Source organism: Pimephales promelas, chromosome 7 (assembly GCF_988280905.1).
Source record: "Pimephales promelas chromosome 7, fPimPro1.hap1.1, whole genome shotgun sequence".
Classification (NCBI taxonomy): Eukaryota; Metazoa; Chordata; class Actinopteri; order Cypriniformes; family Leuciscidae; genus Pimephales; species Pimephales promelas.
The window spans coordinates 20,847,521-20,873,132 of record NC_142775.1 but is presented as its reverse complement, the minus strand read 5'-3'; the positions used below and the strand labels follow the sequence as shown (position 1 = coordinate 20,873,132).

The window sequence follows — 25,612 nt, the reverse complement described above, 5'->3', positions numbered from 1 at the left end:
AATAATAATAATATTAATAGTTTCATATACAGTGGCATTCAAAAACACACATCGAAAAAAAAAAAATAGAGCTTAAGTGAGTATTCTGTGCAAAATTTTCAATTAAACTTTTCATGCAAGTTGTAATGGTTATAATTTGAAATAATTGAATCAAATTAATCTATATTAAAGTAGAAAATTGCAAAATACAAACATTTTTGCAAGTGGATTTTTGAACCTCACTGTATTAATTTGATGAAATGTAAAAACTGGCTTGTATTTCCAGACAGGAAATGAGTAATGGATAATTATAATTTCCAGCTGTCTAAAATCATTGCACTGAGCTTCACATCTGACATAATCTAAGTTTGGAATAGCATACTACTAACTTCTCTATGCTTTATATAATGACTATATTGTGCGTAGTTTGCACATTTACTTTCTAGGTAAATATTGTGAGGCATGTGAGTACATGCATGTCTCACAATGTTTGTAAAACTGCAGTTTACAAAAAGGACACTTGACTTGATTTTCAATTTCCAGTGTGATTAATTGACCAAAAAAAGCATAATGTTTTACATACTATTAAAAAAGGGATACAGTACCATAGTACAGTACGTACGTGATGAGTATACTCAGTATATCAGTAAACTAGCAGCAGGGGGCGTCTGTGACAACACGAAATTCCTGATATGTCAACACGCGATAACAAACCAGCTGAGTTTTCTCAACACTTGTTATAATACAGCATATAATATGTTATTTTTTAATAAGAATGACTCAATTTATTAGAATGCATTTGGCGTATATATTTATACACTCCAAATAGTTTACAAAGTCACTTTTTTTGTCAGTATGAAAGTTGGGCACGCATTCGTCATTCAGTCAGTCGCTAATATTTGCATCACATGAGCTTTGTAATAAGGGTTTTCGAAGTGTTTTATAATTATTACATATGCATTTTGACGACTTATTAATTGAGGGATTACATGGAATATTCTTTTAAATTAATTTGTTATAAAGAACTACAAAATAGTAGTACTTCGTACTTCCACTCAACTGTTCGCTTCTGTACTGCTGTAGTTCGGACTTGCCAAGTTCGGCTCAGGAGAACTCCAGAGTACGAGAGGCGATTCATCAATTCAGCAGTCAAAATTAATGTCTTGTAATAACATTTTATTTTTTAATAAAACTTAAATTTAAAAATTTTAAATTGTTTTTCTATACAATCAATCTACAGTACCAAATCATCATTTAGAGACAGATGTACACAGTGTACGGCAGACAAACATGAACACACACAGGCTTGTGGATACAGTGCACAGAAACACATTACATACAACTCTGATAAGATTTCAAAAACTATAAGCAAACATGCACAAACACGACTGAATCTGGTATACTTTTAAACTCACAAATACATTGAAACACACATACATGTCCATTGTGCCACCACGGTGGACATTTCATTGATTTAAGCCAGTAAACTAATGCAAGTACCGAAATATGACTTGTCAGATATCGTAGTAAATGACAAACGTAACAGTGTACAAATCTGAGTTCGAAAATGCAACATCCTGGTATCCAAAATCCATACCGTGAGGCAACGTTTGGTCTGATAACATTAAATCAAATGGATAATATGTTTGGACCGATTATCCATTAAGTTGTTTGGTCTATATATATAAAGACAAATTGGCACAGAGTGAATAGGCAAGAATGTCGGCATCCTGTATCTTGCTATTTAATCTTTGACCACTAAAGGGTCACCTTTCGTAAAGGATTCACTAGGACAGTGTAACCGGGAAAGCAGTGCATGCTTGGTAGCGTAAACTTGACCTGTTAGTGGTTTGGGAATTATAAAACAAGACACATCAGCAGGAAAAATGGATCTCCGCATGGCACAGTTTTTCACGTGCATGACTACAGAAAAGATTACATCTGCATAAATGTGTATGCGCAGTCATGCACAGAGAACTTTTCCATTGGATTTGAAAATGCAGATTTTTTTTTAAACAAAGGCATTGCTACTTCCTGTGCTGAATAAATGTTTGTCCATCAGTCCTTCTTTAATTAATTCAGACTTAACTAAATGATTCAAAAATCAACAAAAATCTGTTCTAAAACCTTGTGAGTTGTCAACCAAGTCAACATTTTAAGGCATCACAGTCATGCTCCAAGTGGCAGGCCTTACTGCAGTGAGTGCAGTCAATGGAAAAATGTACCCAATATGGCGAACAAGTGGAGAAAAATGTTCTGATGATTTTAAAGGGATAATTCACTTTGAAATAAATTTTTGATATGTTTTAGCTTACCTCAAGGGCATCCACGATGTAAGTGTCTTTGTTTCCACAGTATTTTCAATTTTGACATTTTTTGTCAAACCGTTGTTGTCTGTCAGTCATATAATGCAGGTTTATGGGGATCTCCTAAAAGAGTATGCACAGAGAAGTCCAAATTAAACTTGATTTAATGATTTAATGAATTTAAATTTTAGTACACATTGATGGCCTTAGACACGAAACAAGCGGTTTGCGTGAGAGAACGAACAGTATTTATATAGTTTTTACCTCTTGTTAACAGCCGTCGAACTGATCTGAATGAGATGTTCAACCGAACCGTCTCCAACATTACGCCGGACGTGATCTCTTGCGCGTCTACGTCACGCATTGTTTACACGGAGATTTCGGAAGTTTTACCTTTCACTAAACATATTAAGATAACACAGGTAAAACTTCCGAAATATCCGTGTAAACAATGCGTGACGTAGACGCACGAGAGATCACTTCCGGCGTTACTTTGGAGAGGTTCAGTTGAACATCTGATTCAGATCACTTCGACGGCAGTTAACAAGAGGTAAAATCTAAATACTGTTCGTTTTTCTGTTCGTGTGTCTTAGGCCATCAGTGTGTAATTTACAAGTTATTAAATCGTGTTTAATTTGGAGTTCTTTGTGCATGCTCTTTTAGGAGATCCCCATATAGACATGCATTGTATGACTGACAGACAACAACGGTTTGACCAAAAAATGTCAAAATTGAAAATGCTGTGGAAACAAAGACACCTACATCTTGGATGCCCTTGAGGTAAGCTAAAACATATCAAAAAGTTAATTTCAAAGTGAACTATCCCTTTAAATAATCACATATGTCTTTCAATACTGAAATATATTCATTAAAACTAGTTAAATAGTTTAAATATTTTTGTGTTCATTGGAGTACTGGGGTGTTAGCTTAGCAACATGCTAACATCAAACTATAAATTGTGAGCAGGCATAAAGCATGACATCTAAAGGCTGGAATACACTACATGTTTAAATTAAGTTAAAATTTTAGGCATCATATAATTATTACAAACTCAAAAAGCAGTTGCCTCGTTGAAAGGAATTGCGTGACAAATAAAAATAAAAATCAGCTCAAAATATCAAACATGTTTGATATCCTCTGACTGTATGCAATTAAAGTCTAAAGCTAACAAAAATCTGTGCGAATAAAAGCCAAAAAGTATATTTTTTTCAGTACCGGTACCTAATTTTGTCGTTTATGTCCTAGTGGGGATTTGCCCATATTGGGAGCACAGAAAACTGAAATCTCTTTGCATAAGCAAATTATAGTTTTCATTATTTATTTTTCTATATTATTTAAAAAATAAGTATTTTTGTTGTGGATGTCCCAATTGGGATGTAGAATTTTTATATTTTAGACTAGAGCATTAAATAAAAGGTTTGGTTGCATTTGTAAGGTAATCAAAAATATGTAACTGGTTGTCTAAAATAGGCATATAATATCAACATTGATCGCAGGCCCCTTCATCGAATAAAACTGTAAATGTTTTGCAGCATGTTTTGAGGTATAATAAGTACATATCGTATTGCTAGCTAGGAGAATCAATATCAAATTGTATCATGATGAAATGTCTAATTTACTCCCAATAAATTTGTATACTGCACTATTAAGGCAGCTGTCTATTAAGGCAGTACAAAGCAAGTTAACTCACTAGGTTATGGAACAGAAGTTGAGAAACCAGTATATGTTGCTATGTCACAAAGGCGGCACCTATGTAACAGCAGAATACAATACAACAGTGCAAAATGACAGTGAATCACAGTGTTATGAGAGTGTTTGTCGATTAATTTGAAATTTGATCATTTGTTATTCTGCACAAGGGCGGATTTGATGAAAATATCTTTGCCTAAGGGGGAACAAATGTGCCTGACAATGAGCGATCGAGATGAATACATCTCCGCTCTCAGAAAAATGCACAGATATCTAAAGACTCACAGTTTGATAGCAGAGCATAGTCACATATATGCACTCGTACACACACATTTAGACGCATGAACACACAAAACACCCACCAAACGCAGTAGTGTAACGAGATCTCTGCTGTTCTCTCTCTCCTGACATTCCTTTGTGTTATTTCAGTGATAGGACTTGCGCGCCGTACAATTTGAGATGGATCGGAGCGGAACGTTTGCGCACATTCTGATCTGCAGATTTTTGGGAAAGGTAGTGTTTAGCCGAGGGTTTCCAAAAGGGTCCACTCCTCTGTGATTGGTCAGTCTATTTTCTGACACGGTGCATTGTGGGTATTCTGTGGTACTTGGTACAACTGTCCTTCTGTGGGTGTGGCTTGATCAGGTGTGCTCTTGGGTGTGTCATAGGCTGAGCTTGCCGATTGGCTGCTGTCTGTCCGAGCCACTAAACCACGGCCCCTGAATGGCAGAGTGCCTCCTGATAAGTGGCTTGCCCTGTCGATCATGATTGGCGTAGCATATTCAGTGCCAGAAGCAGGAAGGGGCTCAGCGTAAGCATGGTAATGTTCCGGTGGAATAGGTGCGTCATACTCAGGGGCATCGCACTCTTCAGGTTTAAACGTTGATCTTTGTCCGAGAGAGGCCATGGTACCGGTGACAAGCGGTTGGGCGTATTCTAAGCAGATGGGAAAGGCAGAAAATAGACTGTTAAATGGTTTTTTGGGGAACATAAATCTACAAGTTTGTTTGTATGTGTACCTGCAGGCTCCACTCGGGGTCTCTGGTGGTCCACTCGGGCTGTGGAACTGTAACGAACACAGTCGTCTCCATCCAGCTTAGAGGGCAACAGCTGTTTCATACTCTTCCACCACTCTAAAACACACATTTAATAATTCATGTTGGGGAAAATGCATAAGAGGAAACAAGTGAGAAGATACACACCTGTGCGTTCCCAGTGCGGAAGTTCATAAGTCACCTCTGGGCTTTTTCTGTAAGTTTGAATGCAGATGAACATATTATCTGAAACCAGCAGTCTTTTCACATCAAGTTAAATTTTAATTTTAATTTTGAATTTGAGATTATTTGAGATAGTTTTTTTACTGACCTGTTCTTCCACAGCCATGAGCACACCATCACTAACACCGGGGTTGTCAGAACCAAAACTAATACAGGGACCAACACTGCCACCAGTGCCACCTCTGCAACATTTACACAGCACATTAATAACATTAATCTAGCATACTTAGAACAGTTCAAAACATGCTAGACAATATTTTTAGGCATCATAAGCATGCTCCTGAAAAAAAGGCTATTCCAGTTAAATATTGTGACAAAAAAACAAAACACACACATCACAACATTACAATATACAGTATAAAAAACAGTATATTCATACAAATTGGATACAAATGGAGATTTGTTAAAGATTAAATTTAACAGTGTTATCAAATTATTAAGTGTTTAAAATATTAAGTGACTAAGTTAATGGCAAAGCTAATTTAAATGTTAAATTGGTAAATAAGCATGCACAATTAAATATCAAATGATACTGAAAAATTAAATTAAACAAATTATATCAGCCTATAGTAGTAGTGCCAATATATTGTGCATCACTACAGCTTGTGCCCTTTGTGGATAAGGGAATCCCAGAAAACAATTCAGAAATTTTCATGCAAGATGACATCGATTTAAGGACTGATTTTATTGATTATTAATATTGTATTCAGTATTAAACAGTATTGATAGATTGATTCAAGTAATTAAAAAGGGACAATTTCACCCAATTTTTACATATGGTTTATACTTTTTGTTGTTTACTCTGAGTTTTAACCTACTAAAATGAGAGTACTGGAATCAACTGTAAAACATAAATCAGTGCACTTCTTATGAGAAGAGCTTTTTGTGTGAAAAGAGTTTGCGGTCTATATAAAACATCTTAAATCAGTAATTTATGATATTCCATTTTACTAAGAATACTGCCTGAGAGGCCAGGCCGTTCACACAAAACACGTTTTGCATTCACTGCGGTGCTTTTCCATTGTTTTTCAACTATTAGTTCAATAGTTTTTTTAATTTCACAGCCCTACATCTTGCATTTTTAGACAAATGACCCCTCAGAAAGTCGATGTCAGACCCTAAATATAGGGCAAGGCCGCTGACTAGCACAAATGTTAATTTACTTAATGCTTTTACCATCGTGAGAGTGCGGAGGCATGGTGGTGTTTCGGATGTTGGGCGTGTGTGTCGTCCTCTCCTGCAGGGGGGGCACTGTGCTTTTTCTGCGAGTGGGAGGAGGGTCTGGATGGAAGATTCTTGGCCTCGCTGACCAACAGAAAGACATCCAATCATGTTTAGCACAGCTACTTAGCCAAATCGGAGACAGATTTCTCAGATTAGTCTCACCTGCATGCGGCTGGCAGCCCAGCAGCTCCATTTTAAGAGCAATCCTCTGGTGCCACTGGAAGGGACATATTCTGATAAACCGTGCTTCAATTGGAGGAATAAAGTTGTTCCGTACTTCCTGGAAATAGTTGGTGTTGCCTTGGAAAATCTGTTACAGACACACAAGGACACATCGTCTTGGCAACAAAGAACATTTGGCCTCAGACCAAGGTCCATCTTATTTACGCCTAATCAATGCGCTTCTCGTTAAGCTCCCTGACAGTCGATGGACATTCATTATTAATGACCACAGAGTGCACTTTAATTTCAGGGTCCTTAAACCACAGGAATTTAAAACCCTTTTTCCAGGAAATATACAAACAGTGATGTCATTCTGCAGCAGTTAGAATACGACATTAAAGTTGATATTAAACCTAGAAATTTGTATTTTTTATGTGTATTACAGTACTATATCCTCCAGAGTTCTAAGGAAATCATCCATACCTTGTTTTTATCTGATTCCACTTCTTGATAGGGTTTCCATTGCTGTCCATTATGGCTATACAACACCTCATAGGACGAAATGTAAAACTGATATTCTGGGAGGGTGGAGCCAGTGGTCATAATACCTGAGAAGTACATTCGACTGAATGATCAATCAAGATCATCATACAGTAGATGAAAACACAAATCTTTTCTCCCTCATACACAAGCTCTACCTGTTATTTTTTTCTCTTTCTTCAAGTCCACTTGAATCCATTCTTTTGTGTCGCTGTTGGCTGCTGCCCACGGGCGTCCCGGTGTTTTGAGGCGGGCCCCTGTGGGGGCCCAGATGGAGGGCTCCTTTCTGTGACCGCCCCATTCCCACACCGACGAGGCCGTGATCTGAGAGTCGCTGACCACCCCCGACTCCAAACCCAAAGTGCCATAGCAACCTTACAGAGAGAGAAAATTAAAGTTTCTATTATTAGATCATCAAGGTGTAGGTCATTTCTATAGAAGTGACAGGAATAAAGAACAAACTTCTTTATTAAATCAAGTTATATAAACTTTTTTTTTTTGGTTTCTGGAGAGTACTGCACACCCAAAAAATAGAGAAGACAAAAACTTTGATACATTCACTCACCGCTAGTCTTGAAAGTAAAAAGGCTGGGGGAGAGATTTCCACTGTAAGAGGGAGAAAGACACAGAGCTATCATTCTGTCTACCAATCAATCAACTTATTACATAGATTTACACAGGGCTATCCTTCTGTCAACCAATCGATCAATTTAATACACAGATGATAAAAAAAAACTCAACCAACGAGAGGAATCAAACTAGGTTCGCATTTCCAGGAGGAAATACCAGTCCTTGCAAGGCAGCAAAATGCTTTAGTAAGTCTAGGTTGTGGGCTTCGATCTGGTTTAAATGAAATGCTGCATCAGAGATGTTTTGCACACAGCACGATTTTTGCAGTGTAGACGGCTATAGAAGGTTGCAAAAAATGCATCCAATACGCAAGTGTTAAAGGGTTAGTTCACCCAAAAATGAAAATTCTGTCAGTATTTACTCACCCTCATGTTGTTCCAACCCCGTAAGACCTTCGTTCATCTTCGGAAAACGAATTAAGATATTTAAGATATTAAAATCGCTCCTGCATACTAGTCCATAGGCTTCTTGAGGGACTGGCTCTTGCCGTCCCCGAAAAGTCATAAAAGACATCGTTAAAATAGTCCAAGTGACTACAGGGGCTCAATCTTAAGTTTATCAAACGACGAGAACACTTTTGTGCGCAAAAAACAACAAAAATAACGACTTTATTTCAACTATTCGTTTATTTCTCCCTCTGCGCGAGTCAGCTAACTAGTTTAATAGCGTAAGCTTCTGTTATTGTACGTCACACGCATCACACACATGACCAGCGTCGACCAATAGTGAGCCTACGTGTGACGTAGCTCTACGCAATCACACTACGCTAACGGACTATAGGCTTATGGAGAAGGAAGTGAATAGTTGAAATAAAGTCGTTATTTTTGTTGTTTTTTTGCGCACAAAAGTGTTCTCGTCGTTTGATAAACTTAAGATTGAGCCCCTGTAGTCACTTGGACTATTTTAACGATGTCTTCAATTACTTTTCGAGGACAGCAAGAGCCAGTCCCTCAAGAAGCCTATGGACTGTATGCAGGAGCGATTTTAATATCCTAAATATCTTAATTTGTGTTCCGAAGATGAACGAAGGTCTTACGGGGTTGGAACAACATGAGGGTGAGTAAATACTGACAGAATTTTCATTTTTGGGTGAACTAACCCTTTAAGCTGTCTCTTATGCTGTGTTCACGTCATGTCGGAATTACCATAATTACCAAATTACAATTTAGAGCAGTTTGGGTCCTCTGAATCAAAGTATTTGTTTCCATGGCAACAAACGATTCATAAAGCCAAGATGAATCCATGTGCTGCTTTGATGTTTATGACAGTACTTAATCATAAATTCACCTTTATATGCTGTTGCAAAATAAGAGCGCAATATATGACTATAGCTTTCATAAAATGCTTTCCAATTTGAAAGTACAAGTTCAAGAAAGACGGATGGTTTTTACTAGTTATAAAACTTGCAATTATACTAATTCCATAACAGTAAAAAAAAAAAAAAAAAAAAAAACTAGAATACTAATATTTTCAAAATAATATTTCCTAATTCAGAACCCCAAACATGATTCAGTCAACAGAATTAATTTGAGACATTTCAAAACGGCAATGGCTTGCAATGCCAGTAATCAAATTAAATAGATTTTCCCATGAAAAGAAAGAAAGCAAGAATGCAAATTGGTTACTCACGGCACAGATGTCACATTGTTAGCCAGTGAGCTTTCATAGTGTGGGATGCCTTTGCTGCTGACCACACTGATTTGCCCCCCCAGAGTGTTGGAGACCACACCCGCATGAATACCAGCCAGACAGAGTGGAGAAGACTGCGGAAAGAGACGGTGAGACATTAAGACAGCTGACACTGATTCACTCACCTAAAACCCACAAGCTGTGACTTGGCATGATGAGGTTACATCCTTGAAGCAGAATTGCAGTGGAATCATTTATGCCACTATGATAAACAATGATGGATGAATCATGAGAGGAACTTCTTGCAGAGTTTAGATTGAGTTACACACAGAGTTCTCACAGGCCACGTACACATTGTAAAGTTTGGGGAATGACAAATGTGTATACAATGCTGCTCAAAGATCTAGGGTCAGTATGATTTTTTTGAAAGAAATTAATGTTTTTATTCCACAAGGATGCATTAAATTGATCAAAAGTGACAGTAAAGACATTTATAATGTTAGATAAGATTTCCCATTTCAAATAAATGCTGTATTTTTGACATTTCCATTCATCAAAGAATTCTGGAAAAAAAATGTGTTTGCAGTTTTCACAAAGACATTAAGCAGCAGAACTGTGGACAATAATAATAATATAATAATGCTTCTTGGGCAGTGACATTTGCATATTAGAATGATTTCTGAAGGATGGATTGTTAAAATTCAGTTTTTCCATCACAGGAAAAACTTACATTTAAATTGTAATAATATTTCACATTACTGTTTGATCAAATAAATGAAGCCTTTGTTGAGCATAAGAGATTTCTTTAAAACATATTTTACACTTACCAACCCCAAACGTTTGATTGGAAGTGTATTTACAGCAAAAAAAAAAAAAAAATCATTAAATTATCTTTCAGTGTCTGCAGTGTATCAGAATAAATGATGTGCAAGACTGGAAAAACTGGAAGAGAGGGCAAGAAACAAAGGAAACTAACATTTGAACACTTGCTATTTTACCATCACCAATTTACACATCATTTCCCTTCACCCATCCCTACCTGACTTCACCCAAAAATCTACATGGTTTAATGTGAACAATTATCATACAGTATTATACATTGTTTGGTATCATTTGAAATGTCTCAGCGCGACCGGTACAAAAGGTCTCATTCCCACAGAAGTATACCAAAAACAATAAGGTGTGGAGAGTTTAGAGGCATCTAATTAACTGCAGTGGGTGTGCCCCCATGTAAATCAACTTCTGTTCCCAGTAAGTCTGGGACAGTGATTAATGCAAATTCCCAGTGTGAACTCTGAGTCTGAGTATTTAGGAAGATGCTGAAGGCGGCTCGTGGCGATTCTGTACCTCAGATCAGACCATAATGTTGAACGATCTCAAGGACTTCAGCATTATGTATTTTCTAAATGTCGGGTTTAGCCTACATCTTTTACTCTATCTCTGAGCATTTGAGGTTTTGTATTTATTATCTTTGAACTGATTATGAAATTGTCATGATACATTTAACTGACTTTGTTATATTTGTTACATTTGATTTTATTCTAAGTGACTCACACATCTAATGATGCACAGATATCATTAAAACCTTTTCATTTATGGAGTCAGATGAAATGATGAGGAAATCCATATGAAAAAAAATGTATTTAATCAAATTACTTTGCCATGAGGAAAGACAGTAACGCACAGAGACCTTCACTCGCTGATCGGATACCTCTATTGGGCCGATCAACAAACTAACCTTAGCCAACAGAACCTTAAAAACCTTAACATTGTGTCATCATTTACTCATCCTCATGTTGTTCTGCATGTGGAACACAAAATAAGATACATAAACTCAGCAAAAAAAGAAATGTCCCTTTTTCAGGACTGTCTATTTCAACAATAATGTTGTAAAAATCCAAAAAACTTTACAGATCTTCATTCTAAAGGGTTTAAACAATGTTTTCCATGCATGTTCAATTTGCCATAATCAATTAATTAACATGCACCTGTGGAATGGTCATTAAGACCTTTACAGCTTACAGAGAGTACGCACTTAAGGTCACAGTTCTAAAAACGCAGGACACTAAAGAGACTTGTCTACCGACTGTGAAAAACACCCAAAGAAAGATGCCCAGGGTCCCTGCTCATCTGCGTGAACATGCATTAGGCATGCTGTAGGGAGGCATGAGGACCGCTGATGTGGCCAGGGCAATAAATTGCCATGTCCGCACTGTGAGACGCCTACGACAGCGCTACAGGGAGACAGGAAGGACAGCTGATTATCCTCGCAGTGGAAGACCACGTGTAACAACACCTGCACAGGATCGGTATATCCGAATATCACACCTGTGTGACAGGTACAGGATGGCCACAACAACTGCCCGAGTCACACCAGGAACACACAATCCCTCCATCAGTGCTCAGACTGTCTGCAATAGGCTGAGAGAGGCTGGACTGAGGGCTTGTAGGCCTGTTGTAAGGCAGGTCCTTACCAGACATCACCAGCAACAACGCCGCCTATGGGCACACACCCACCTTCGCTGGACCAGACAGGAATGGCAAAAAGTGCTCTTCACTGATGAGTCACGGTTTTGTCTCACCAGGGGTGATGGACGCATTCGTGTTTATCGTCGAAGGAATGAGCGTTACTCCGAGGCCTGTACTCTGGAGCGGGATCGATTTGGAGGTGGGGGGTCCGTCATGGTCTGGGGCGGTATGTCACATCACCATCGGACTGAGCTTGTTGTCATTGCAGGCAATCTCAATGCCTTGCGGTACAGGGAAGATATCCTCCTCCCTCATGTGGTACCCTTTATGCATGCTCATCCGGACATGATCCTCCAGCAGGACAATGCCACCAGCCATACTGCTCGTTCTGTGCGTGAGTTTCTGCATGACAGCAATGTCAGTGTTCTGCCATGGCCAGCGAAGAGCCCGGATCTCAATCCCATTGAGCACATCTGGGAACTGTTGGATCGCAGGGTGAGGGCTAGGGCCATTCCCCCCAGAAATGTCCAGGAACTTGCAAGTGCCTTGGTGGAAGAGTGGGGTAACATCTCACAGCAAGAACTGACAAATCTGGTCCAGTCCATGAGGAGGAGATGCACTGCAGTACTTCAAGCAGCTGGTGGCCACACCAGATACTGACTGGTACTTTTGATTTTGAGCCTCCCTTCATTCAGGGACAGATTATTCTCTTTCTGTTAGTCACATATCTGTGAAACATTTTTAGTTTATGTCTTATGGTGTTGACACTTTTAGTGTTCATACAAATATTTACACACATTAAGTTTACTGAAAGAAAAAACAGTTGAAAGTCAGAGGACGTTTCTTTTTTTGCTGAGTTTATGATGTTTTGAAGAATGTTTCAATTGTTCAAACCCCAAGATTGGATTGTATAGACTTTTTCAAAAAAGAAGAAAATTTCCACAGAAGAAAATTAAACAGTCAAACAATGTTTAGAATGACATTAGGATGAATAAATGAGGACAATTTTCTTTCTTTTGCTCTCATAATTCATCTACAACTTTGTGGAGTTCCATCTAAATTGGTTGTCGACATGAATTTGTGAATTCTAAACCTAAATAGAATCATGTCAGATGAGGTTTCAATTGTAAATGTTGACAATACAGTGCAATTCTGTATGCATTTTGGGGACTATTGAAGAAGAATAACAATAAAGCTTGGCAGGAAATACAACTCATTTAGCAGCTTATGAGGTGACAGGAAATATACCACATTTGCCATCTGCTGTGGCGGCACATAAAGGACAAAATGTAAGTATCATTTACACACCTAATGTGCATCCTTCCCTCAATTTAGTTGAATTAGAGCTTTAAAAGCTTCATGTCTTTCTTAAGTTGTTTGTGTCCAATGGATGCACAATTAATCAAATAAATAATCAAGACTGCACACTTCAGTTAAGGGTGAAATGTCTGCAGTGCATGTGAAAGCAATAGAATCAGAGGCATTTAAATCAGTTTTATAAGCCTGTCAGAAAGAAAAACACTCCTAATAAACACTTTTAAACAATCTGATCCACAGATGCGCGTTTTATGTTTCACTTACATTCAGGGTGACACTCGAATGCACATCATAGTGAAATCATGACTTCCGAAACTCATAAGCAAGAGGAGTTAAAGCACTCATTAGAGAAATGACAACTGCATCTATCTGCAGCGTGTACATGGCCAGAGCCACTTGCTGCCCGGCACTGGAATAATAGTAAAATTGCTAGTTTAAAAATACACACATACACACAGAGAGTTGGGACTCCAAACCAATAAGAGACCACAAACACAAGACAAACTCTCAACACCCACACACAATGACACCGCAAACATACACCACTTCCTCTGGGCAAAATAAAACGGTGCTATGGCCACAAAAAACGTGGCACACACACACACGTTCGCAAGGCGTCATATGGGCCCCACACTCATTCTGAGGGTGTATCTGAGCTGAGAAACAAGACTGTTGTCAGCTGGTCTGCATTAGAAAACCATTCAGCCAAACCTGATCTAACATCTCCCTGAGAAACACGCTGTCATACACGCACAAAAACACGCCGCACATACATCCAAACACACAGACGCGCATACCAACACGCCCCTAGGAGACCAAGAGCTCTGAAAGTGACACACAGAATCATTTACAATGACTCAACTTCAAAAAAACGCTTGCTTCTTCTCGCGGTCTTTCCCTCAAACTCAACCAAGTTCAAGCTTAAAAACATGCTCTCGGAAGACTATTGTGTTCAAATTGACAAATTCACATGTAAAAACATCCAGTTTAAAGCAAGCAGGAAGCATTAAAGCAAGGATGAGGTCATTACCCTACTGATAAAACTGTGTGGTCACTCTTAGAAATATTCTGCTGTTAAATACAACTGAAAGCATCTACAGCATGCTTTTGCTTACCACCGACAATAATTTTAACTTAATTTGTAAAAAGGCGATGCACTTATGGAAGCCTGATAAGAAAGCAGGCGGAAATGTGAAATACGTGTTTAAAATATGCTATTTCTTTGAAGTATAAACAAATTGTTAAACATTACATGATAGAATCGCTTAACTGTGCAATTGTACAACCTCAAGAGGCTGAAAGATCATTTTTTGCAGCTCTCAATGTTTTCAATGACGAACCTTTTCTAAAACGATGCAATTCACCGAATAAATATCTTCTCTCTTGCACCACATTAATACACATTCCTTATTGAATAAAGGACAATTGTTATTAACATTGGTGAAGAATGTAAAGAATTCAGATGGATCCAAAGAGAATATTTTACTTTAAAGAGCAATGACTGAATTACCACAGTTAACGAGGATAAACAAACAATAAAGCAGCAAGATCACCCGTGTCCCTGAGGGTTGTCTGAGAGAGATATTTTTCAGTGAACTCAATGACTCAATCTGGTCACAGTGGTTCTCAAATTGAGAGCTCACTGGAAGAGAAAATTATCTATGAATAGTAGTAGGGGTGTAACAATACCCTCAATGTCACGATTCAACACATTTCACGATACTGAACTCACAATACAATGTCATTGCGATACTCCAAGACATATGATAAAAGGTTAACAAAAAATTGAATTTGGTATTACATTGTGGTTGTAAATGAATAGGCTTGGACTTGGTGCTGGTGACACCAGAATACAAATATTCATGATTCTGGAGCTGAAAACAGAATTATTTTATACTTACACTCTTTTACTGACTAGATATATTTAAAATAATGTAGACCACTTTTTTTACTGTTAACATAAGACATTCCCCCATGGCATTATTCAACATTATACTAGTTTAATGTTGTACTGACACAAACTCTGTAAACTTTTTTTTCACACACAGTAATTTTCACTTTGGGACCCAAAGTTTGGGTGAACTACACACAATACACACGGTCATTATCCACGATATTGTTGCACTTTTGTATTGCGATATATTGTGACACGATATATTGTACACCCCTAAGTGGCTTAAAATGTCAGTTGTTTTCTGGTACAACTTAAGAAGACTTGGAATATAGTGCTTAAGTCAAATTGAGCACTTTTGCGATGCCTTTAAGGTACTTTTACGTCATTTTTTGAGGCTTAAAAGCTTTGACCCCCATTCAATGTAGCAGCATGAAAAAGAGTGATCAAAGCCCAAAGTATGCTTCGTTTTTTGTTTAAGTGTATGCTAGGTAAAGCTAATGTACCTGGCAATGTCGGCAGCAATGGGTAGCCCCACCTTTCTAGCAGCAGTGCTAACGGTCGTGATGGTGGTTGTATCGTTAGCGTTGTTTCATTGTCAGCAGGCATAGTCATCACTGCTGCTACTGCTTGGGTAGCTTCGCTTCATTTTTACCCTGTCTGCTACTCTGTACACTCTGTCTGTCAATCACTTATTTTTCTCTGTCAGATTTTTTGGCGCATTACAGACTTGTGACTTTCACAGATGCGCAGTAAGTGAGATAATGGAATAGTCCAATGTAGTGAGGTGGGGGGCCCCTCCTGTCTGCGACACAAATGATTTGATGCCATTTTTTGCAAATGAAGTTTTTTTAGAAATATATAATTTGCGAAAAGTAAATAAATAAAAAAATAAATAAATTTAAAAAAAACTTAAGCATAAGTTAATGGGGCATCTTGGGAGCCCCTAGGCCCAAACCTTTATGAGCCCCAAACCTTTATGAGTTTCTTTCATCACAAAGGAAGACATTTTGAGGAATGTTGGTAACCAGACAGTTGACAGTAGCCATTGACTGTAGAATTCCATGGCTGCCATCAACTATTTGGGTAGCAACATTCCTCAAAATGTCTTCTTTTGTGCTCAACAGACAAAAGAAAGTCAGACAGGTTTGGAACAACATGAGGGTGAGTAAATGATGACAGAATTTTCATTTCTGCCTGAACTAACCCTTTAATCCAACATCCACTCAATAGCAGCATACTTACGTCTTTGTATCCGTGTGGTATGGTTCCCGAAACCTCTCCGAAATCAGTCAGGCATCCAGCAGGACAGAATTTACTGCAAATGCAGGTTGGTAAAATGAGACACACATACACAAGAACAAACACACACACACAGACAGCTATAAATGTGGGTACCTGAACTCCGCTTCACTGAAGTGCTCTCCTTTCTCCAGACAGGTGATGAGGTCTGAAAGATGAGAAAAGAGATGAATTTTACAAAACAGCACATTAGATGGTTGCCATGGTGACTATTGATTAATGTCATCCTTCCACACAAAGAAAAAATGCAGCCAATTGTGTGTGTGTGCGCGCGTGTGTGTTAAGTGCACACTGGCCATTCAGTAAGTGGTGTAACAGATTGGTGTATTAGGTTTCATATTTGTGGATAAAAGCCTCTATCTGAATGAACAAATCAATACCAACTAGATTTTCATCCTTTACTTTTCCTGAAGAAAAAGTGAGTGGTGCAAAATGTCCAGCCACAATTGTGTATGACTGTGTGTGCGCATCTAAGGTTCAAGGTATTTTGTGGTGTTATTGTACCCATTACTCATACCCACACCATAGATTCATCTGTCTCTTTCCTGACTCATGGGAAATATGATCTCTCACACACGAACACGCACACAAACACACACACACACAGTACTGCGGTAAACAGGTGTAGCTCCCACATGGCAGTGTGAACCCCTGACCACAAACAGCCCCAGAGGTCAAAGTGCAAATGTCATTGTTAAGACACATCAAACACGAGTGCACAGCTGTGATTCCAGAGATTTGGAGGCTCAGGATGTGCCATGCTGTAGAGAGCACCTTCACAAATGTGCTTACACTGAAGTTTCAACAATCACAAACTGAAACTTTCATATAACATTAGAAATGATTACAAAAATAACTAGCACTACTTTCTCTCATGCTTAGAGTTTAATCACATAACTAATCAAAAAAATCCTCCAGTTTTTACGTGTACATACGCACACAGCTATAATTTAAAGCCTGACCCAGATAGCAAACTGACATTGAATCAACGTGGAAATATGACATCGAAACAACGTTGATCTGACATAGTTTTGCTCATCGAATTAACGTTGAACCAACGTCAGACGCGTCATTCTTTCAAAACTAACGGAAAATCAACTTGAAATCAACGCGTTGTTTCAACGTCATGAAAGCAAACCAATTTTCGATTTTCATTTAGCTTTGAAGAATGCCACGTCTGACGTTGGTTCAACGTTAATTCGATGAGCAAAATCAACGTTGTTTCAATGTCATGAGAGAAGTCGTTTCCACGTTGATTCAATGTCAGTTTGCTATCTGGGGAAGTATACACTAGAATGTGTAAAGACCTCACCGGGTACCACTCATCTCCACTACAAATAAGAAAAAGGAGCTACAAGAGCTCACCAAAATTGGACAGTTGAAGACTGGAAAAATTTTGCCTCGTCTGATCAATCTCACATTCAGATGGTAGAGTCAGAATTTGGCGTAAACAGAATGACAACATGGATCCATCATGCCTTGTTACCACTGTGCAGGCTGGTGGTGGTGGTGGTGGTGTAATGGTGTGGGGGATGTTTTCTTGGCACACTTTAGGCCCATTGGTGCCAATTGGTCATTATGTAAATGCCACGGCCTATCTACCTCTGAAAGCTACTTCCAGCAGGATAACAAAGCTTGAATCATTTCAAATTGGTTTCTTGAACATGACCATGAGTTCACTGTACTAAAATGGCCCCAACACAGTCAACAGATCTCAACCCAATAGAGCAACTATTGTTCAGACTCTGAATTATGCGTTTCTATGGAAACATTATTAACACCAAAATGAATTGATTGTAGTAATCAATAGACACAACCACAACATAACAAGGAAGCGTTCAACACTTCCACAATCGGAATCTCATAATTGTGGTAATGTCAACAGGCCATGAATGCAACTTATGTTTGTTGTATATACACACGCTATGCATTCGCATTAAAACTGAAGTTTACTTGGGACTTCTCTAAATACTTAACATAGACATCAATCTGTTTATGCTACAGACATGCTATTTTTCTTCAATCAGCGATCAGCGTATTTAACCTAGGAGAGCAATTACTTAGAACTGCTATTACTGATCCCAGAAATTGAACTTTGAGACCTTGACCTGGCTTGACTTTCTAAGCAATCTGACTTATCCACCTGATGTAAAGAAAAAAATCCTGAAGTCATTGAAGGAGGTAACTGGGGAGTTGGTAACCACCCAACACCCTAACAGCATGGCATCCACTTTCCACTTTCGCACAGGAAAGTGTTCACATTTGTAAGAAAGTGGAAAAATTCTAGTTACATGGATGCATTTCCATCTCTGAGCCATCTTTGCACAGTATGACATAAGAACCAATGGCCATTACATCATTTCCTGAATGACTCTAAATTGACACATCTGTTCAATGAACCGCCTGTCATTCATAAGCTCTCAGGACCCACCCTGGAACCAGGAAAAACCCCTAACACCCTGAGTGTCAGAAACATACTCCTGAAATAATCAGTTTCGCATGATTCCTCACTCTCATATGGACGGACAAACACACACACACACACAAAGTTTCCATAGCAGCTCTTTTGTGTGTCCTAAGACATCCAAGCCTACTTCAACAACACTAATTCATACAAATAACAAGCTTGCACACATACACTACCCTTTAAAAGTTTTTTTTTTTTAAGAAATTGTTTTTTCTTCAGCAAGGACACATCAAATTGATCAACAGTGCCTTCTGAACCTTCCATAAGGAATCCTAACAAAAATTCAGTTTCCACAAAAATATTAAGCAGCACAACGATTTTTCAACATTGACAATAAGACATGTATCCTGAGCACCAAATCAGCATATTAGAAGGATTTCTGAAGGATCATGTGACACTGAAGACTGTAATGAACAATTGCCGAATTAATACTAATCAATAACACATTTTGGACCTAAGAGTATGAAAAGAGTACTTCTTTCAAATCTCTTCCCCAATTACAACGGCACCATAAACTGAGAGTTCCGGGAATATTGACTGACTTTTTTATTATAAAGAAAAACATAGTTTGTTCAGTAAACTACTGTTTAATAAAACAAAACAACTTTCCCCCCTCGCCGATAGCACACCAAACCTGTGTACGTCCCTGAACCATCATTTTTATGTACCATTCCACCACTAATATATATGGTCTGTATCTACACAAGCTTTGAAAGAGGTGAAGACTATCAATAAATATATATATATATAAAAAAAATCGGTTCCAGAATGGTTACCTGTGTGCTGACTATTGGTGTATGAGAGGAAGAGGCCACGACCATTGTTGTTTGGTCCACTCATAAACTGAACTGTGACCTGATGCCCCTCCGACTTTATGACAGTGTCTCTCCATTCTCTCCCTCCACAAAACTTCACTGCAGAGACAGAAAATAGAATAACACTCAATTTCCATTTACTTGGCAACAATATGTACATTAGTGGGCATTGAATGGATCCTTGTTGCTTGCTAATTGATGCAATCTCATGGGTGCAAGTTAATTCTTTTACTTAAAGATATAAGGGCACATAAAATTTGATGCATAATGTGTTGTGCACAGATAAAACATTATTAACAAACATTGCAGTATAAATAGAATTTCATTGATTTCACGGTGACTTTAACATCCGTTTCTGGCCATTTTTTGCCAACAAAAGTTATTATTACCAGGTGTAAATAGGCCTGTGGATCACAAAAGTTTTGAAAATAAAAGTAACTTTTTAACATTCTCTCTCCATTTGTATTGGAAGTACAAATGGGACTGAGGACTAGGAAAACACAACAGCAACACAAATGCTCATCAAGTCCATAAGTGTTTCTCACCAATTTCCGTTCGTCCTGGTCCGATGCCATTATACAGACGCAGGTAAGAGACTTGGCAGTTGTTTGTATCGATATCAAGATCCGCAATGCGCACAAGGACTGTGAGTCCAGCGGTCACGCTGATTTCCCACTCACACACCGAGTGCGAGGGATAGGACAGGGGGTACCCCAATGACGCCAGGCTCCCACTGCCCACACCCAACACAGTGTGTCCACACCCGTCCCCTGAAAAACATCCAGAAATGATCAAGCACCCTGCAGAGCTCAAATTCAAAATGTACTTTAATATATATACATCATGCACTATGATCTTAAAATGTTATTCCAAGGTCATTCAAAAAATACCATTTGACAAACATTAATTAAGAAGTACACAATTTTTTGTCACTTAGAACTTGAACTTCATTTGGTGAAATATTTAGCTTGGAAATTGTGCAAAAGAGCTCCTAGTAGAATCTCTAGAGGGGAGAAAGAGAGAGACAGAGAGATGAGATCGCATTGCATTGCAGCTGCTTGCGCCGCCTGTCACACGTTTACACACCGAATGAAACTCAGCTAGCGCTCTTGTTACGTAATCCTTGCTGGACAATACTCAAGACCCCCGGAGCAAAAACAACAGCCCCCTCTCCACACACACACAGTATCAGAAACTGGGGCTAGTTGTCACTTGTTTCACTGAACATTTTTCAATACTACTTTAATTAAATTGATCAAAATGACAGTAAATATATTTATAATGTTACAAAATATATTACATCATATTCATCACAGAATCCTGATAAAAATGCATCACGGTCCTACAAAAATAATAGGCTAAGCTGCAGAACTGTTTCAACAAGGTTAACAGAGTCTTCGCTACAAAATAGCAATTGAACATTTTCATTGTTTTGCCCAGGAAAACTTAAAGGTATAGCGGAGGATTTTCTTTTTCCGGGAGGGTAGTCTATACTATTGGTCCACCTAAGTGTCAATCATTCTGGTGATATGTTTACGTAAGGCCTTCGTACGTGCTCATCCCTATGTAGTTTTCACTTTCAGGTGTATTATGTCGGAGAAAGTATAATAACACGGTTAAGAATAGGACACACAGGGCTTAATTCGTCATTGAAACTAACAGGGAAACATCCAACAGGGAAATGCCAGCATTGTACTCATTTAGAAACTGTGGAGCATATTTTATTTCAGTGCACAAAGTACAGTGAAGAAAGAATCCAGCTTTTTCAATCTCTTAGAATGGTCAATCAGAATAATTTCACAATGCAAGGTTTATTAGGGAAAACATCCAGCAACAATTATCACTTTGTTATTAAGTTTCTGAGAGATACAGACTTGGCAAAAAGGATATAATTTTTTCTTTCTTTTTTCTTTTTTTTTTTTTTATTAAAGTTCCAATATCTCCTGATTCACACTCCAGCCCAGTCGATGGCGGTAAATGCACCGTTAAGTTGGTTTGCCAATCGCCAAAAAACAAAAAAGAAGAAGAAGAAGAAGAAGAAGTATTATGTCGGAGTTAGTTTCAGCCATTCCTTTGAAAATGGCTGAGGGTCGAAAGAGAAAAAATGTAGGCCTATACGAAGTGTATGATAAGAAGAGAAAGGCCGCAGAATATAGAAACAAGACCAGAGTGATTTGGGGTGAATATCACACGCTGGCGTGCGCTAAAAGCACAGGTTGGGCTTCTCACTGACGCCGCAGTCGCGAAGATTCTACTAGACAGGTAAAGTTTGTCATGCTATTTGGAGAAATCCATTTAAAATCACTAGTAAAAGTTAATACAAGCTACTTAGCAATGCTAGCCCTGGCACAATGCACCGCATAGACACGGTAAACATCTCAATTCGTCTAAAGCCTTTTGACCAAATGGTAAATGGTATTACGCTGAAATATTCTAAAACCTTGTGTGTTCATATTCTAAAACCTTGTGTGTTTATTATTACACGAATGCAACAAGCTATTTCTCCATTACATATGCAACTATGTGTAAAAATAAAGTATTAAAACCTACGACAATGAGACATAGCACTGCTTATGTTGCCATTTAACGTAATTGCGATTCTGCTTATATGTTGCCATTTAACGTAATTGCGATTGCAAAATAGTTTCCTCAGAACGTATGTCGTGTGATACAGGGTTGTACATATCATGTCTTGAGTCCTCGGTCTCTCAATCGATCAGTATAATAAGTAAATAAAACACGAAAGGGCATTTGACATGCTGTCTTTTTTATGAATGTTTTTGAGTTTGTTTATAATTTGCAACATAATTGCGCGAGGCGTAATAGGCGTTCCCTCTCGGGAGCAAGAGTGTTGTGTTTGTGCATGTGCATTTTTTAAAAAAAAATTGGAGAGGGCGGGTCTTCTCTAAAATTCGGAAAGATCCTCTGCTATACCTTTAAACCATTTATTTAGCAAACTTTGACCTTGTGTGATAATATATAACAATATAAAGGCATGGTAGTCGATTTGTTCCAGAAACATTTTTTGTTATGCTGGTTGAAAGTCTCTTCACATCCTGATAGCAATCACCAAGTTAAGTGGTTTAAATGCATTTATGTAATGTATCTCGTCGTTGGGAGGCGTAAGACCATAAAATGTTTGTCCAATCATTGCAATACATATGTAATATGCTAGTACATTACAATGTCTAAAATTGCATACTCTCTTGCACTTATTTTGAACAAGTAATTATTGCACGACCGCTAAAAAGTAAGTTCTATGAATGTGTGTATAAATGTAACCCAGAGCTAATACATTTGCCATGTTGCCCTTATAATTGTAACCTACCAGCATCAGTTACATCGCTTCACTGCCATTCATAAATCCTCTCCCATGGCCTCATGGCAAGTGGGTCATTTGGATACTTTGTTTCATTAGTACATACTTCTTTTGTCACATACTGTTTTTCCCTACTATATAGTAGGGAAGTATGCAATGTCAGATGCAGCTGATGCCTTTCCTGCTTGTCAGCGTTTGCATTTTCATACCTCTGCACACCCTGCTCGTTCAGACATCACATGTCAACATCAGCGTGTTTCATGAGCATCTCAACCGAAACAGCAGCAGTTGTTCCTGAACTAAAACAATGAGCTTATGCTACATTCAAGCCACTACTGTAATAAGGAAGGGATGGAAACCAGTGACCTGTTATCCTCAAAGCAAATCGTGATTCGAAATTATGTGATTCAATGGCAATCAGAGCCGAAATTAATCTGCAGCTGTTAGGTGGTACAGGTCAGTGCTCGGATGTGTCAATAGTTGTTTATTATTATTGTAATATGCTTTTGAGACATGAGGTCCTTGTATTCTGGTAATAGTCTAGGTGAATCAAGATGGTGGCAACTCGCTCCATATAGAATCAAACATCTTTATCCAGAGCACTGATATCTGTAGTCTTCAACTTTTGTGACTGTGCATATTTATATATTTTGCAAAAGTGCTGTTTTTGTATGTGTAGAACGAATTGGCAAAAAGTTACTGAGTTAACTCAAGATTACATGAGAAGGACTAAATCTGTTAAAAAAAATAAAAATAAAAATACGTACTGCTGTTAAATGCAGCAGCTTGACACTGGACAGCACATGAACTCACTACATATTTGGGAAAGCTGCGAGGGCAGCGCGCGGCCCATGTCAGGCGTTGCGTCATCACGTTCTTCTGTTGCTCCAGCTGTAGCACAGCAACAATTTAAGAATGCAAGAATGTACGCGCACTTATACAGCACAAACTCCGTTATTTGCCTAAAGTGTACCCATTAAATTTATTACAGGTTCGGGTATGCTCTTGGTTAGTTTCTGTTGTGGATTAGAGTCTGTCTTGATCGAACACACAATTGTGATTATTCATGAACCGAGCCTGGGTTTGAACCTACAACCTTTCAGATACCACTAGTTTCATGTACCATACACACCACACCAACCCGAGAGTTTGTTGTGAAACCACAATCGGTCCCGAAGCCAGAGGCGGTGAAGCAGTTTATGAGAAGCACCAACTCATAAAAACGTTAATCCCCATCGGAAGATCACGTACCCTTTTGCGCCCGCGAGCTTCTGGCACCGAGGAGTACGAAGACGATCAGGATGAAGATCGCAGCCCCTCCGGTCCCTCTGCCCACCATTACCGACGCGTCCATCCCAGCAGCCTGCAGTCCGAATGCATAATGCAAAAGTGTGCTGATCAGCCGCGCGCGTGTCACAGTCCCGATAAGTGCGCGCGAGGGACTGTGGGTTTAGTATCTGGATGGTTTTATTGACGCTTCCTGAACTCTTGCGGCGCACGACTAGAACAAACACGGGCTCTTCATCCCCCGATCTAACACACAACTTCCTCAACTTCCGCTCCTCCCACCACACAGCGGCCCCTAGATGGGAATTCTGTGGTATCCCATACATTGTTGTGGATAAGGGTGATAATGGTTTGTTTTTGTTTGACAGAAATATATAGGCTGCTCAGAACAAAATGCCAAAGTTATTCGGGAAATAAGTATAAAAGTAAAGTTTATATATATATATATATATATATATATATATATATATATATATATATATATATATATATATATAGCCTATAGCTTTTAATATAGCTATTGTTCTTAGTCTTATTATTATTATTATTATTATTATGTATAATAATCAGATATTACATTTTTATAAATACTTTAAGCTGTGCATAAAATAACTTTTATGATGATTATGGTTAACACCTAGTAGTAGTAGGACAAAATACATACAATTTGGAATTTAACGTTTACTTCAATTAATTAATTAATTTTTATGGTCCCACTTTATATTAAGTGGCTTTAAGTACTATGTACTTACATCGAAAAATAAGTACAATGTACTTATTTTGTTCAGATTGTATTGTAAAACACTTTTGTTGCTATTGAGGTGTGATACGGCCATACGGGTAAGGTAAGGTGTGGTTGTATAGGTCGGTTTAAGGGTGGGTTAAGGTGTAAGGGAAGGGTCAACTGTGTAATTACAAATGTAATTACATTTATTAATTACAGCTGTAATTACATGCAGGTATTTTCCAAATATAAGTACAATGTAAAAACATGTATGTACACAATAAGTCCATTGTATCAAATTATTAATTTCAATGTAAGTACATAGTACTTAAAGCCACTTAATATAAAGTGGGACCGAATTATGATTATCACACATACAGTAGCTATTTTGTTCAATAGCCTTCAATATAAAGACGTACACAACTCTGAAATATCAAAAAAAAAAAAAAAAAAAAGGTTGGCATTTCTTTTGGAAATGTAGACATGCTATATATTATTAATATATATTTCTGTTTGTTCTGAGAGATCTGAAACTAAGTCTCTTAGCTGGTTGCTTTATAAATATCCAATTTCTCATAAAAAGAA

The 25,612-nt window shown here is 38.2% G+C and overlaps 1 protein-coding gene and 1 pseudogene across 2 annotated transcripts; one reads left to right on the top strand and one right to left on the bottom strand.

The window, feature by feature from the left end:
• Positions 1–208: 208 nt before the first annotated feature.
• On the bottom strand, positions 209–24,569 carry dcbld2 (discoidin, CUB and LCCL domain containing 2). Of its 2 annotated transcripts, XM_039655975.2 has the most exons (15): positions 24,268–24,568; positions 20,243–20,467; positions 19,659–19,796; positions 16,512–16,563; positions 16,359–16,431; positions 9,437–9,570; positions 7,743–7,783; positions 7,336–7,551; positions 7,121–7,245; positions 6,638–6,785; positions 6,428–6,556; positions 5,340–5,433; positions 5,177–5,223; positions 4,994–5,107; positions 209–4,910 (listed from the first exon to the last, which is right to left on the bottom strand). In XM_039655975.2, the coding sequence occupies exons 1-15, from the start codon at positions 24,368–24,370 to the stop codon at positions 4,537–4,539; spliced, it is 2,013 nt and encodes a 670-aa protein (XP_039511909.2). In that variant the 5' UTR covers positions 24,371–24,568; the 3' UTR covers positions 209–4,536. The 2 variants fall into 2 exon arrangements, with proteins under 2 accessions (XP_039511909.2, XP_039511908.2); XM_039655974.2 differs by having other exon boundaries at positions 6,428–6,785; positions 24,268–24,569.
• LOC148978333 (uncharacterized) lies at positions 11,415–12,761 on the top strand (annotated as a pseudogene).
• Positions 24,570–25,612: the final 1,043 nt, after the last annotated feature.